Below are 13,968 nucleotides of genomic sequence, written 5' to 3'. Positions count from 1 at the left end.
GCTGCATCTAAAAGTGCTGGAACATCTCTAGTTTTTGGTGCTTGGGTTTATTATTTTAACCCTCATAGGGAAAAAGGAGTTTATTAGTTTTTAATTCAGCACAAAAGTTCATCTTGGGCTACTCTTTGCCCTTCAGATTCTAGCTAAGAGGCAGCTTATTGCATGGACTGTGGTTCCTTATTCTTAAATGACAGAGTCATTTTGTGTCCTGAAACATGTTTTTTGTCCATAAATGCAGTGGATTTGAAAGTTCACAATCACTGTTTTCCGTGGAAGGGAAAATAAGCCATCTTAAAATATTTTATTAAAATGTTATACTTCAATTTTTACTCTGCTTTTGGGAGAAGGCAAAGCACTTTAAAAATCCCTGTTGATAATTTGCCAGTGAACTTATCCCCCAGTGTGGCTGTGGCACCAGTCCCTCACCTTCCCTGGAGCTGGGCAGGAGAAAACTCTGTGGTGCCTTAAATAAGTTGGAGTTTCCCTCCTTCCTTGGGGTCTTCACCTCCAAATTCCCATTGATCCTGCAGATCCTCATTCCCTTACCTTTCCAAAGCAATATTTCTCAGATGGACATTGTTCTTAGTCGCTTACAAAATTTTATTACATCCCATATAATGGATCTGACCACCCCTGATCCCTTCTGGCCTTTAGCACCTCAAAACCCTTCTGTCCATGTCTGGATCCACAAAATTGTGTTGTTTTTCCGAGGGAAAGCAGAATGAAAGAATAAAAACAGAGAAGAATAAAAACAGGGGTTTATTTCATGGAACCCACGAGCTGCACTTGTGTTCCTGGAGTGGAAAATCCTTGTGTGTGAGCGAGCTCAGCTCAGCCCAAGGTGCCACTGGTGGATTCCTTGGGAACAGCAGCAGCTCTGGTGGTCACTGTGATCCCAGCTGTGGATTTGGGAGGGTCTGTGTGCTGGTTTAAAGGTAAACCAGCAGGGGAAATGAACTCAGCTCAAAGGAGAGATTATAAGTCAGAATAACAATTTAATAAAATAATACAATAATACAGACAAACAGTTGGTTTTAACCCACAAAACCCAAATGTATAACCCAGCACCCTGGGGCATGAACAGAGTGGTGTTCATTTGGCCCCCTGAGTCCAAAGTAAAAGGAGAGTGCTGGTGCAGTCTGGTCGAGAGTGGTGGTTGCAGTCTGGTTGAGTGTGGTGGTTGCAGTCTTCCTCTGGATCCCACAAGTGGTTAAAAAAGTCCCAAGACTCCAAGATTATATATCCTCAGGTTCAGGCAGGAATGCCCAGTGCCTCCCTCAGGGGTTCCACACTGGGTGTGAGGACAGGAGCACCCTCCTATCTCACAGGCCTCTTAACACCCAGTTTACAGCCTGAGGAGTCAGGGCTGCTCTGGGCAGAGGGTGTAAATGGTCTGTTGGTAACAGTTTCTGGGCAATGGCATGGAAGGCTCTAGAATACACAGTTTTGGGTTAGACCCATCCAGTGATGAACTGGTCCCAGCTGTTCTAACTAGGACATCTGACTGTTGGTTCTGTTTGGATTTCAGAGCACCGTGGGCCTCCCTCAGGGCCGAACTCGGCCCGGCAGAGCCCGGCCCCTCAGCACCGACCGCTGGGACCGGCACAGATCAACCCCCCCGGCGCAGACAGGTCTGGGAACGGGGCTGGGAACAGCGGGAAAAGCTTGGGCAGAGGGGTTGGTGTGGAGGTAAAATCCATGTCCTTTCACCTCTCCACAGGGGAGCCACAGAAGGTGAAGCTGGAAAAGAAGTCTCTGGTGGTTACCGTCTGTCCTGGCCCGAGCACAAGCACGTGGCACAGTTGGATGCTGCTCCGGGTGTTGGCCGTCATTCCCAGGTACAGGAGCCCATCCAGAGGGTGTGGAGACGTGGAATACTCATCCATTGGTGGCATTGCCACGGAGTTCTGGAAAGCAGGACGATTAAACATTTCCCTGTCAGATGTGGGTAGAAAAGCTGTGTTTAAAAACGCACTGAAGCGTCTCACAGAGTGTTCTTGCTCATGCTTTAAATTTGATTATCTCCTTAGGATAAGGGAATTCTCATTATAATTATGAAAGAAACAGAAAAGGCTTGTCATGGAGCTACTACAGACCCTTTTGGCAAAGTTTCATAAAGGATTTTATTCATCTCTCAGAAGGGAAGATGTTCTGTGTGTTTAGACTTGGAATGGAACCATTACCCCGAGTCACACCTGAGCTGGGGTGGATTCCTTTTAAAATATCTCAAAATACAGAAATGTGTGAAACAAATGTTTAAATCTACCTGTAGGTCCTCATCTCTCGGGTTTGTTTTTTTTTTTTTTTCCTTTTTTCCTCCTCACAGAGTCCTGGCTGTTTCCCAGTGGAGCTGGAAAGGGGCCCTCGAGGGTTTGGGTTCAGCCTCCGAGGAGGGAAGGAATATAACATGGGCTTGTTCATCCTGCGCCTGGCTGAGGACGGGCCAGCGGTCAAGGATGGGAGAGTGCACGTGAGTTTGGCTTCTCTAATCAATTTATTGATCAAGCTGATGCATTAATTTACCTGAAGTGGCAAGAAACTTGGTTTTTCCCTGAGTACAGGGTCCCAGAACAGCAGCTGGGCCTCTGCCCTTCTTGCAGCTGTCCCTGTGCAGTGACAGCAGTGCTGTGGAGTTTTAGAGGAGAGATCCATGAACAGCTCCAAAAGGAACTGTCCAGCCTTGCTTGAGTTCCAGTAACATCCCTGACCCAGCTCCTCAGGGTACTTTAGGACCCCAACAAGAGGTTGCACAGAGGAACAGAAAGCTGAAAGGAGAATCAGTGTCCAAGTCAGTGAGTTTTTAAGGAATGTGTGTGTGTACATTGTGCTGTTGCCGTTCTGGGCTATCTCTGGAGATCCAAACCTAATTTTTTTCAAAATGTTATGTTATCTTTGTGTGAGGAATTCACTCTCAGATATTGTAGTAAAACCAAAATACATGGGTACAATAGCAAAGAATGGTGTGGTAGGTGAGGCTCTGTGGCTACTTCCCAGAGCTGGATTTTTAGAGGCTGGAGTGTGGAGCTGAGCCAGGTGCCCATGAGATGCCATCCCACTGCAGTCCTGGTGCTTCCTGCACTTGTGGCCACTGGCACATGGTTCTGCCTCTGTTTGTATTTGCAGAATGGGGCTGACACAAATACTTGCTGTGAGGCTTAATTGGATGTGGAACTCTAAGTATTGTTAACTTTTTTGAGGGTTTTTTTCCCTCATGCTTCAGAGACTACACAAGTGTGGTGTTCAGTGCTAATATTTTCTCTTGTTTTCCTTCTTTAAGTGGTGTCACACTGAGCTCCAGGGCTTTGCTTTTTGAGCAACCAGAAGGTTGTTCATCCCAGAGAAGAAAAGACTAAGGTCAGACCTCATCAGGGTCTGCAGCTTCCTTGTGAGGGACAGGACAGGCACTGATCTCTGCTGTCTGTGAGCAGAAACAGGACCCAGGGAACAGCTGGAGCTGTGCCAGGACAGGGTTGGGTTGGATCTCAGGGAAAGGTTCTCCCCCCAGAGGGTGGTTGGGCACTGAACAGGCTCCCCAGGGCAGTGGTCACAGCCCCAAGGCTGCCAGAGCTCCAGGAGTGTTTGGACAATGCTCTCAGGGACAGGGTGGGATTTTGGGGAGTCCTGTGCAGGGCCAGGAGCTGGACTGGATGATCCTTGTGGGTCCCTCCCAGCTCAGGATATTCCCTGACTCTCTGAGGTCCCAGCTGACTGTTCCCTGTGTCACTCAGACAACATGTGCCTTGGCTCTGTGGGGACTGAGGCAGCAAAATCCTGCTGAGAGCTCCAGCTCCCTCAGTGATTTCCATGTGGGGTGTGGGTACAGCGGCCTTTTGTAAAGGCCCTTCCCACCCCTTGGCCCCTCATCCTCCCTGTGCAGATGTGGAGTGTCCCAGCTCAGTGTCCCCAGCTCAGTGTCCCAGCTCAGTGTCCCAGCTGGGCTCAGAGCACAGAGGGGCTGAGCTCTCCCAGCCCCGGGGGATTCACCCTTCCCGTGTCATTCAGTTTGTCTCCCTCCTCATCTGGACACAGTGTCGATTTCTGGCTGTGCTTTTAAGACACTGAAGGGGAATTTCTCACCCAGTTGAGCTGTCAGCATGTCCCTGTCCCACCCTGAGCCAGCACTGACCTCCTTTGGCAGAGTTTATTTAAGGAAGCCCAGGCAGTCTCTTCGAGCTGCTCTTGTTACACAGCAGTGACATCCCTTGGCTGTTCTGGGCAGTGCCAGATAGGCCTCCCTTTTTCCTATTTTCCCAAACAGACATCCCTTTTTGATGCTCATCCCAACCCCTTTCCAGCAGCCTGTGGGGTTGGTGTGAGCTGGAATTACCTGCCCAGCACCTCTGTGAGTTGTTAATTGGCCTCAGAGACCTCAGCACTGATCTCTCTTGCCTGGAATAACAATTCCTTCCCTGCCATTCCCCATTTTGTGCCCTGTTGAGCTCTGCACTGGGTGAAGGTGCCCCTCACCTCACCTGGGGGGTGTGACCTCACTCAGGTGTGACTCAGGTGTGGTTCATCCCTGTGCTCCCTCCACACCACGATCCAGAAGGAAAATAACGTTCAAGCACCTCCTGGGATCTGCCCCATCACTTATAAATGAATAGTAGATAGAAACTAAACACCATCACTTGTAAATAAAAATCCCTTGTGAATAAGTGGTGGAATGTGTCAGTGATGAGAACTTTGAGACTTTCTTTCCCTGAGCTGGCTGAGGACACAACCTGTGTGACCTGTGAGCCCCCAGAGCCCTGGGTCACACCCTTCTCATCACCCCTGGGGTGGTGTCACTGTTGCTGAGTGGATTTCAGCACGAGAGGGAAAACAGAAGCATCTTCCTCTATTATTTAATTTTTTCTTTCTAAACTAAAAACCACTTTACAGTGTCAGAGATTCCCAGAGACTCACCTGCTTGCTCTTTTCTCCTCAGGTTGGTGACCAAATAGTGGAAATCAATGGAGAACCCACCCAAGGAATCACTCACACACGAGCCATTGAGCTGATTCAGGCTGGAGGGAATAAAGTTTTGCTGCTGCTGAGACCAGGGACTGGATTGATTCCAGATCACAGTATGTTGTCTCAAGGGCTGTTTGGTTTTGTCCAGGGTGGGGGAGGAAAGTGGGAGGAAAGCAGATTCTGGTGCTTGTTCACTGCAGTAGTTGGCAGTTCCCTTTGTGACAGCTGTGCAAGTGTTTATTTATTATTGAATTAAATTAAAAATTAAAATACAAAAACAGAAAATTGAAATATTTGTTTTAAAAGATGAGGAATATTTTTGGTACAATTAACACATGACAAGTATTTAGGAATATTAAACCCTGTGAAATTATTCCATATTTTAATAAGTTTCTCAGCTCTGTCCAAGATAATCAAACTTCCCTATAAAAATTATTAACTCTGATTGCCTTTTAATTTAAATTAAAATTCTCTATGCTACAGTACTCAGTTAAAAATGCCTGTATTGTCAAAATATGATTTCTGTACAGATTCATTTCAGTTTTTAGCCTTCTAAGTTATGGAATGCTTTGTTTTTCAAAGCCAAAACTTCAGGAAGCAGGAGAGGGACAACTTTGTTCTCCAAAGGGATTTGGTTTGATTGAAAATGATTTTTGCCTCTGCAACAGGAAAGGACAATTTCATAGGCCAGATAAAAGGAAGGACAGCAAAGCAAACACTTGCAGGAGCCACAGAGCTCAGAACTGATGATTTGGGGTCTGCCAGGGCCCCAAAACTGCAAATCAAAGACTTGTGGCAGTGGCAGCATTTTAAAGCAAAGAGCACCTGATTCCCAAATATGCATTTTAGTCTTTTATCCCCTGATGTTGCCATCAGGGTGCTCATGATGAACTTCCTGAATTGGAGGGTCACTTTTATTCTGATAAAGAACTTTTCAATCCCAGTCCCAACCCTGAGTTTATCCTTTCAAAATCCCAAACACGCAGTTTGAACTCCCAAATACTTTGTGTGTTCATTTACAGGCAGCAACTGACGTTCACTCAAAGGGTAAAATCTGCTCAGAGCTGTCTCCATTTCTTTCCTCCTGAGAGCTTGAAAAGGGCCCTGAACATCCCCGTGCTCTGACCTGCCCAGCACAGTGAAATCAGGGAATTAGTGCAGGGCATGGAAACAGCCCATCTGTGTTGGGCTGGGCTCAGCCTGCACAAACCCTGCCTGCCTGGGCCTGGCTCTCACCCTGAATCACCTCCTCAGTGAGGGGGAAAGCTGAATATTGTTAAATGTAGTTAAATACAGTCTGCCTTGTACTCTGATGAGCTTCTGGTTGGGTGGTTGGGCACTGAACAGGCTCCCCAGGGAACTGGCACAGCCCCAGATCTGCCAGAGCTCCAGGAGTGTTTGGACAATGCCCTCAGGGACAGGGTGGGGTGTTGGGGTGTCCTGGGCAGGGCCAGGAGTTGGACTGGGTGATCCCTGTGTGTCCCTTCCAGCTCAGAATGTGCTGTAATGCCATGGGGAGGTTCTTTTTAAAATGACATTTCCATTAAAATGAGCGTGGAGGCACCTCCTGCTCTCTCCTCCCCGTGTGACTCCAGCAGTGATCAGTGGAGTTTATCCATGAGGGATGTGCAGGGATTATCTGGGGTCACTCCTGGCCCTTTTTGTTCATAGAAATCCCCTGAGCTTGAGGGAGAAACACAGAATCACCAAAAGTCTGAGGGAACCTCTGGAGCACATCCCACCCATCCCTCTGTCCAGAGTGGGGTCTGGGATGTGAAGGAGGTGCTGGAGTGGGGAAGGGTTTGTTGCCTCTTGCCTTGCTGTTAATCCCACATTTCTGGTTGAAATCTTGCTTGCTGTACTCTGTGATTTTTTTTGGTATGTACTTCTGGGCTTTTTCTCTTCCTCCTTCAGGTTTGGCTCCTTCCAGTCTGTGTCCCTACGTGAAACCTGAGCAACATTAAGGGCTTTCAGTGCTTTTCTTGGTTTTTCCTTAAAGACTTGGTAAATCTGCATGTCTTGTGTTCCATCTCTTCCTATTATTTAAGTGCAAAGCTGTGAATAACCTCGACTTTTCACTGTTTCAGGTTTCTTTTAGCATAACAGTTCCAGTTCATTTAGTTTTCTCATATTAAACAATGTAGGTCAGGGACTTTCTATTTTGCAATTTTGCTGTGTAGGCTCTAAAATTGTTTTGATCCAAGCCCATGTCAGTCCTGCAGGGATCAGGCAGCATTCTGAGCCCTAGTTGGTTTTTTTTTTTTTCCAAAATCACATCCTCAGGGTTGTTGTAGAAAAAGACAATACATAAATCTGGCTAAATAAGGCTTTGAGAATATGCCACTCCATAATGTTTCTTAAATTGAACTCGGTAATTTGCTGCTGAGGTGCTAAAATTGTGAAATATTTAGTGATTATTATTTTTTGTGTGTAGTTGTTCAGTCAAATCTCTCGCTGTTCACTTCCAGGTGATTGGGATAGTTACAATCCATCTTCGTCAAATGTAATATATGAAGAACAGTCACCATTATCTTCATCTTCCCATTCTGCTTCCCCATCTGAAGTGTGTTATTTACCAGTACCAGGAGAAGCTTTAACCAGAGTTCAGCTGTCTGAGGAACTGGAACAAGCAGAGAACACTGTGCCTGACAAGATAAGCACTTTAACTGAAAACCAGAGTGAGAGGAAGCCTCAGTCTTCTCCCCAGAGAACAAAGAACAGATGGGAATGTCCCTCCAGCCCTGGGTTTGGAATCACTAAAGGTAGTTTGGAAGCAGGGACCAGGAGAGACAGATCTGCCAGTCCAGCAAAGCCGGGGGCTGCTGAGGGACACCCTCCCAGGGGATTCCACAGCCCCAGGAAAGGGGATCCTGAAAAGAACAATCTCTCACATCAACCTGGCAGATCCAGAGGCAGTGAGAGTAAAACCACAGAAATAGGAATGAACAATAGTGACAAAAAAGAGTATTCCAGTGGAAATCAAGGAAGGTCAGCCAGTCCCCACAGGCACCTCGGGAAGCCGGGAAGTGCAGAAACGGTGGGAAGGAGCCAGGGCAGAACTGGGGGTGTGGAGCAGTTGAAAGGTGGGATTGGTAAACCAGGAGTCAGCAGGAAAGACACGAAGCAGAAAACTGCAGGAAGGATGGAAGGGTGGTCTGCAGAGAGACACTACCCAGCGTTTGAGGGGAACAACCTTCCCTTGAGGGACTGCAGGAGAAACGCCTCCGAGGACGATTTATTAACCAAGTCCAGCTCTGGAGAGCCAAGTTCCAGCAGGTTCAAAACCTCCAGCCTGTCCAACATCCCACTGCTTTCCATGGAGAAACAAAGGAGGGGGGAACCACAGGAGACTGTCACGCTGAACAGGCACCACGGAGGGAGACACGTGGAGCTGCCCCATGAAACCAAAGATGGAACTTCCCACCCCGAGGGTTCTCCAGTGAGGAAAGTCCCGATAACTCCCGGGCCGTGGAGGGTCCCCACTAAGGGCACCCCAGCAGCAGGAGTGGCTGGAAAACGGGTGTGACTGACTGACACTGTTTTTTTTAGAACATGTTTCAACCAGTTTTCCAATAAGGGTCATTTAAAGCATTGGTTCTTTTCACACAGTTGTCTTTTTTGTTTTGTTTTGTTTCAGAAACTGGTTGGAAGGGGGGGAAAGGGTTTGATTTGTTCTTAAATTATCTAAGCTGCATGAAGGACCTTTTGGATGCTTCAGTGAAACTCTGCCATGAGCTGCTGTCCCCGTGTCCCCGTGCAGGCCCTTGTCTGCTGCTCCCAACGTTGCACTGCTGCGGCTTCTCCGAGTGTTGTGAGGTCTGAACAAAGTTATTTAATGCCTCTGTTGCCAATGTGATCCTGACTCACTTCCTGCTCTTGTGCCAAGTTTATCTACTGTATCCAGTCAATCTAATCCTCCCCCCGTGGATTCCAGTCACAGACAAGGCAGGTTTGGGCTGAGGTGGGTGTTTTCTCTGAGCGTGGTGCATGTTTGCGTCAGGAAACCCACGTGTTCTTGCTGGGCCAGGAAGGACATGGGCGAGTTGGTTCTGTCAGTTCCAGGGCAGCAAACGAGCCACTGATGCTGCTCAGTTGATGTGTTCCCTGGGATTTTTATACCCCAGACCAAACCCTGTCGATAAAAATGGTATTTGATATAATTTTGCGTTTTCTGAACGCAGCAGAATTGCTTTATTTCCTCGATTCGTAGGGATTTGGTTTGCAAACATCTTGTGTGAGGAGAGAAAATTCTGGGTTCTGTTAAATAACATAATTCCTTTGGTTTCACTCGTGGCACCACGAAATCCTCAGCCTTGGTGTGGAGCTGATGCTGAAGTCCCATCTTTAATTAATTAATGCTAGTTAGGAATTGGATTTTTTTCCCTCTGTAGAGGTAACAACTGACCTTAGACAGACCCAGCTGCCAGAGCAGCCTCGTCAGTGAAGTTTTTGCCTGTGTATATTAGAACTCTCCCATATTTACATGGAATGTGTGATCAGGGAGTGTTGATGACATAGAGGGTACAGGAGGCTCGCTGTCCGTGGTTTGGGCTGGCAGAGACATTTTAAAGAGGGATGTGACCACCAGAACCTCCTGACACCTCAGTCCCAAAGCTGTGAGAACAGCAGAAGCTGAAGGGGTTTATTTTATTCATAGTTTTAGTGATGATTTCCTGACATGTTTAGGTTTTTAATGGTAAAAGGAGCCCCTTGGTCCAGTTTGCAGAAGGAGGAGTAAAGGATGGAGCTTTACTTACTCAAAACTCAAACTGAGGGGATTTGCTCTTGGAAATGGAACGAGCAAATACCTCCTTTTGGCTTTGAAACATGGGATGTTTTAAAAGGCTGATGAAGCACAGTGAGGCAGTTCTGAGTGGAATTCTTCCCAAGCACAGCTGACTGCTCAGCCAGCTTTTCCACAAAGACTTTGGGAATTCAAAAGGCTTTAGAGCAGCTCTGAACTGGGCTCTGCTGCTCAACCCCGGGCGATCCATCGAGGTTTGCTGTGTAGCATAACACGTACAAATACTCCCTGGGTGGAGTATGACTGTGAAATATTTAATACTCTGAAGTAGCCTGTGTAGATATCTCCCCTGTGCCCTTCCCCAGAGGGTGGTTTATGTTGAGCTGTGTGCACTCACCCTGACCACTGAGTACAGTGACAGATCCAGACCTTTAATTCCAGATGAATTAAGTAGCACCACTGAAATGATTCCCCTGCCATCAACTCCCCTCGATTTTTTCTATATGTTACTGTGATAATGTCTTACCTGTGTGTGATTTCTCCTTCCATAGACCTTGTATCTGTACTTCCTGTATCAGACTTAGCCATGTGGCCTTGGAATGCTAAGCAATGTATGGATGTACTGGGTGTAAATGTTTATATATTGTACAGCACCTTTATACAGACTTCTGAGGTTCTGACTAGAGAGAGACCTGTAAATCGCTCATTATTTTTTATATAGATATTAAAAACAAACTCCAGTTCGTGGCCTGTTGGTTCTGCACTGTATAAACAAGGTTCTTGGCTGGCTTTCAGGGGTGTGACCCCAGGTTTTACCCACAAACATGCTGCTCCTCTGGAAAACAAATGCAATTTATTCTTGGAATTTTCCTTGACACTCTCCCCCCCCTCCATTCAAACAGCAAATGCTCGACAAAGGTGGTATAAAAATCATCAGGTCCTGTAGAAACAGTGGGTAATGATGAAATACTTGTCCTGTAGGTTTATTTGTACATTTTGCTATATAAAATTGTCATCTCCTTTTACATCTCACAACTTTTCCTTGTACAGAAAATAGCTGTAAACAATTTACTACCAAAAATGCTTCTGCCATCTTACCCTCCTGTGAAAGAATGAAGCTCTGAAAAGTTCCTCAGTTTTTGCTCTTTTCATTACTAATAAATAGAAGCTGATAGAGCCAGTGAAGGGAAATGTAGCAGAAGCTTTAAAACGTTTTCTTTCTCTTCTCTGCCCTTTCTAAACACTAACCTGAGGAGGTCTTTGCCAGAGCTGTTCTCAGGCAGGACAGGATGGAGTGGATTGTTCCAGGGAACAGACCTGGCAAAATGTTCTACGGCTCATAAACACTTTCCCTGTAGTATTTGTGGAGAGGTTTTTCTCCTGTAATTGATGTTTTCAGAAAAATACTCGTCATTTCTTCGCAGCAGCCCCAGCCTAAGCCAACAGCAGGACTCTGGTATTGCTGGAGTGGCAGCAGGGAGGGCTGGAATTCACATCCTGAGCTGGAATTCACATCCTGCAGTGGTTCAGGACAGAGGCAAAGCCTCAAGCACGTGGAGCTTTTAAGGATTGAGACTCCTCAGCACAGCCAGACAAGTGCAGCTAAGGATGATTGAGCTGAAATATTCCCGTGTAGCTCCAGGAAGGCTGACTGGGATGGGAGGGCTGACTCCCTCCTTGTCACATCCCAGGATTCAGGTTTTGCAGAAAGGTGGCACCAGTCAGAGCCATTGGTGTCCCTCCAGCTGCAGCTCTTGTATGGCTTCAGGGTTTGATGTCCCACACCAGTTCCTGCTGGTTTCAGTGCCAGCTGCCAGGATTTGGCCCCATTAATGCAGTTTTTCTGTGTGCATGCCATGGGATGACATCACTGGTGAGACCAGTTGGTTCTGGGTGGTGTAGAACAGTAAAGCAGAAAGAAAACTTCTGATAACACTGAGAATCTGTTTGAAAGCTGTAATTACAGATTTCCATCAGTTTTCTGCTTTCTGCCAACACCTGAGGTTCTCTCCTCTCTGGTGGAGATGCCCAGGGCTGATGTTCTGTCAGTTCATGGTTTAATTTTCCATAACTGCAAAGAGACAGAGAGTGAGTTTGGGTCTGACAGCCTTAGATCTGCATGTTCTACATCCACAGGTGAGACTCTGTCTCCCTTCCCCATCCTGCTCTGCTCAGTGAGCTCCAGCAGGATGAGCCACAGGAGGACTGGGATAAAGGGAAGGAACTCTGGATTTAACAGCCTGACCTGAATACAAATGAAACTGGAGTCAGCCCTGTCCTTCCCCTCAAAACTGGCTCAGGGAGGTGGGGACTCACCCAGCACATTCTGGTCTCTGAATTACCAGTGCAAAGCTTTCTGCTCAGGCAGGAGGAGTTTGGGGGGCCCCCAGAGCTGTTGCTTTTGGTTTGTACAGGACACTTACTCTGATATTGAACCCTAGAAGGTCACTGATAACTCCTGAGACAGCAGAGAGGATGACAACCCGTGTGATGTTGTAGATCAGGGGGTTCATGGTCAGTCCATACAGCCTGAAGGGACTATCCAGTTCCTGCAGTGGAAGGACAAGGAAAAGAGTCCATTAACATTCACCAATAGCAAAGCAATTCATCCTCTGACTTTCAGCTTAACACTGGCACTCCAACAGACTGTGCTGCCTCTGTGTCCTTTCTCAAATGTATGTACAGGAATTCCCACTCTGTTTTAGAGATGTTTCCTGCTGAATCCACAGTCTGTTCACAGCACTAATTAACCACAGTGGTCTTGTATTGCTCCATCTCATGTCACAGCTGTAGGAGCACAGAAAAACTCCCTTTGTGAGTGAGAGCCAGCTCTTACCTAATCAAAAGCCACATGGTATTGCCTTTAGGCACCAATTCCATAAAACTGAGCTGTTCAGAGTATCTTACCTTCAGCAGCTTTGTGGACAGTTTCAGAACATTGTTTACCAGAGACAGCTGCTCCTTCTTGTTTGGCTTCTTCTCCATCTTCAGGTACAAGTTTATCTGTGACAGACACCACAGACCAGGTGTTGATATCCCAGCACCAGCCCCCCAGTGATTCATTACTAAGGGAAACTAGAGCCATTTTTGCAGTCTGCTGTCACTCCTGAAGAAGTGAATTTAGCCCTGATAACAGCATTCTTTTTCCAATTGTTTTGGCTAACCCAGAGACAAAAACCATCCAGAACTTTAGAATCTGAGTCTGTTCCAACATCCCCAGCTCACCCCTGCCCTGCTGTACAGTGCTTTGTTGCCTTCTGGCCAACACAGGGGAGGACTTCTAAATTTTGAAAGTTTGATTCTAGTGTTTAAGCTGGTTTCAAATACAGTCATTATATACAAAGGCAAAGGGAGAACAAGCTAAATGGAGTCACCTGCTCAGTGAGCAAGATGGAAATGTTACTGTATTTCTTGTTGGTTTCAGAGCCCAGAGATGCCAGACGTAGTAAAAAGAGAAGCAGTGCTGCCTCCCACATCAGGAACTCCCAGTTGTAAGCTGCATTTAGGAAGGTTTTGTGGCCCTTAAGAACCTGTATTGGGGGGAAAAAAAAGCACCAATAACAAGTCAATAACAAGTTGCCTGTTCTTGGGAGAAGTGCACAAGCACTGCCCTTGCTCCTCCTCTGCCCAGCCCTCTGTGCTCTCCAGCACTGGCAGTTCCTCCACGAAGTGTAAATCATTCCTGTGATGAGGTCACAGTAAAAGGTCTTGTTTCTAACCTGGCTTTAGCTTGGAATTGATTTTTTCTGTCTGCTCAGAAAGGGAAAATTGTTCTTTCTCTTCCCTCTTTCTGACCAAATAACAGGGAATAAAGTGCCTTTCCCTGTCCCACTGGCAGCCTCAGATCCCCCCCAGCCAGAGGGAGCTGCTCCTGCCTTTCCCAGTATGGACTCACTGGGACTAACACAGCAGGACTGGGATTGTCATTCCTTCCTCTGGAAACCTGTGGCTTACAAAAACAGTCACAGCAGTGAGAGTATCTACAAACCATCAACCTCAGTGCTACCAGAGCTGCAGCCTCAGATCAGGAACCTGCCTGAACACTGGCCAAGAAATGGCTCCAGCATTAGCACTGCTGCCTGCAACAGCTTTAGGGAAGGTTAGAAGGTGTAACTAATAGTTCTTGAGCTGCTTTTCCACACAGTGGTTACAGAGGATGCTGCAATCAACCCTCTGGAATAAAATGTCCTGTGAACATTTGAGGTCCTTGGGCAGAGTCTCCTCTCCTTTGTGCCCAAATGCCCATGTCCTGAAGTTTTCCTGATGATTAT

The 13,968-nt window shown here is 46.9% G+C and overlaps 2 protein-coding genes across 8 annotated transcripts in view; one reads left to right on the top strand and one right to left on the bottom strand.

The window, feature by feature from the left end:
- The window catches only part of MAGI3 (membrane associated guanylate kinase, WW and PDZ domain containing 3), a 68,234-nt gene extending 57,794 nt beyond the window's left edge, over positions 1 to 10,440 (top strand). For 2 of the 3 annotated variants that reach the window (XM_027659978.1, XM_027659977.1), the window contains 5 exons: positions 1,529 to 1,631; positions 1,721 to 1,838; positions 2,327 to 2,470; positions 4,928 to 5,066; positions 7,422 to 10,440. In XM_027659978.1, the coding sequence (XP_027515779.1) occupies positions 1,529 to 1,631; positions 1,721 to 1,838; positions 2,327 to 2,470; positions 4,928 to 5,066; positions 7,422 to 8,479 (1,562 nt within the window). In that variant the 3' untranslated portion in view covers positions 8,480 to 10,440. Of the gene's footprint in view, positions 1 to 1,528; positions 1,632 to 1,720; positions 1,839 to 2,326; positions 2,471 to 4,927; positions 5,067 to 6,867; positions 6,958 to 7,421 lie in introns of all 3 variants that reach the window. The other variant, XM_027659980.1, reaches the window with a different exon arrangement.
- A 1,199-nt stretch (positions 10,441 to 11,639) lies between these two features.
- Positions 11,640 to 13,968, bottom strand: part of PHTF1 (putative homeodomain transcription factor 1) — a 29,477-nt gene continuing 27,148 nt past the window's right edge. For 4 of the 5 annotated variants that reach the window (XM_027659984.1, XM_027659982.1, XM_027659981.1 and 1 more), the window contains 4 exons: positions 13,072 to 13,227; positions 12,605 to 12,700; positions 12,121 to 12,246; positions 11,640 to 11,768 (listed from right to left, as the gene is read on the bottom strand). In XM_027659984.1, coding sequence (XP_027515785.1) covers positions 11,748 to 11,768; positions 12,121 to 12,246; positions 12,605 to 12,700; positions 13,072 to 13,227 — 399 coding nt within the window. In that variant the 3' untranslated portion in view covers positions 11,640 to 11,747. Of the gene's footprint in view, positions 11,769 to 12,120; positions 12,247 to 12,268; positions 12,701 to 13,071; positions 13,228 to 13,968 lie in introns of those variants that run through there. The other variant, XM_027659983.1, reaches the window with a different exon arrangement.

Source organism: Corapipo altera, unplaced genomic scaffold, assembly GCF_003945725.1.
Source record: "Corapipo altera isolate COAL_440 unplaced genomic scaffold, ASM394572v1 77b, whole genome shotgun sequence".
NCBI classification, from domain to species: domain Eukaryota; kingdom Metazoa; phylum Chordata; class Aves; order Passeriformes; family Pipridae; genus Corapipo; species Corapipo altera.
This window is presented reverse-complemented; position numbering and strand designations above follow the sequence as displayed.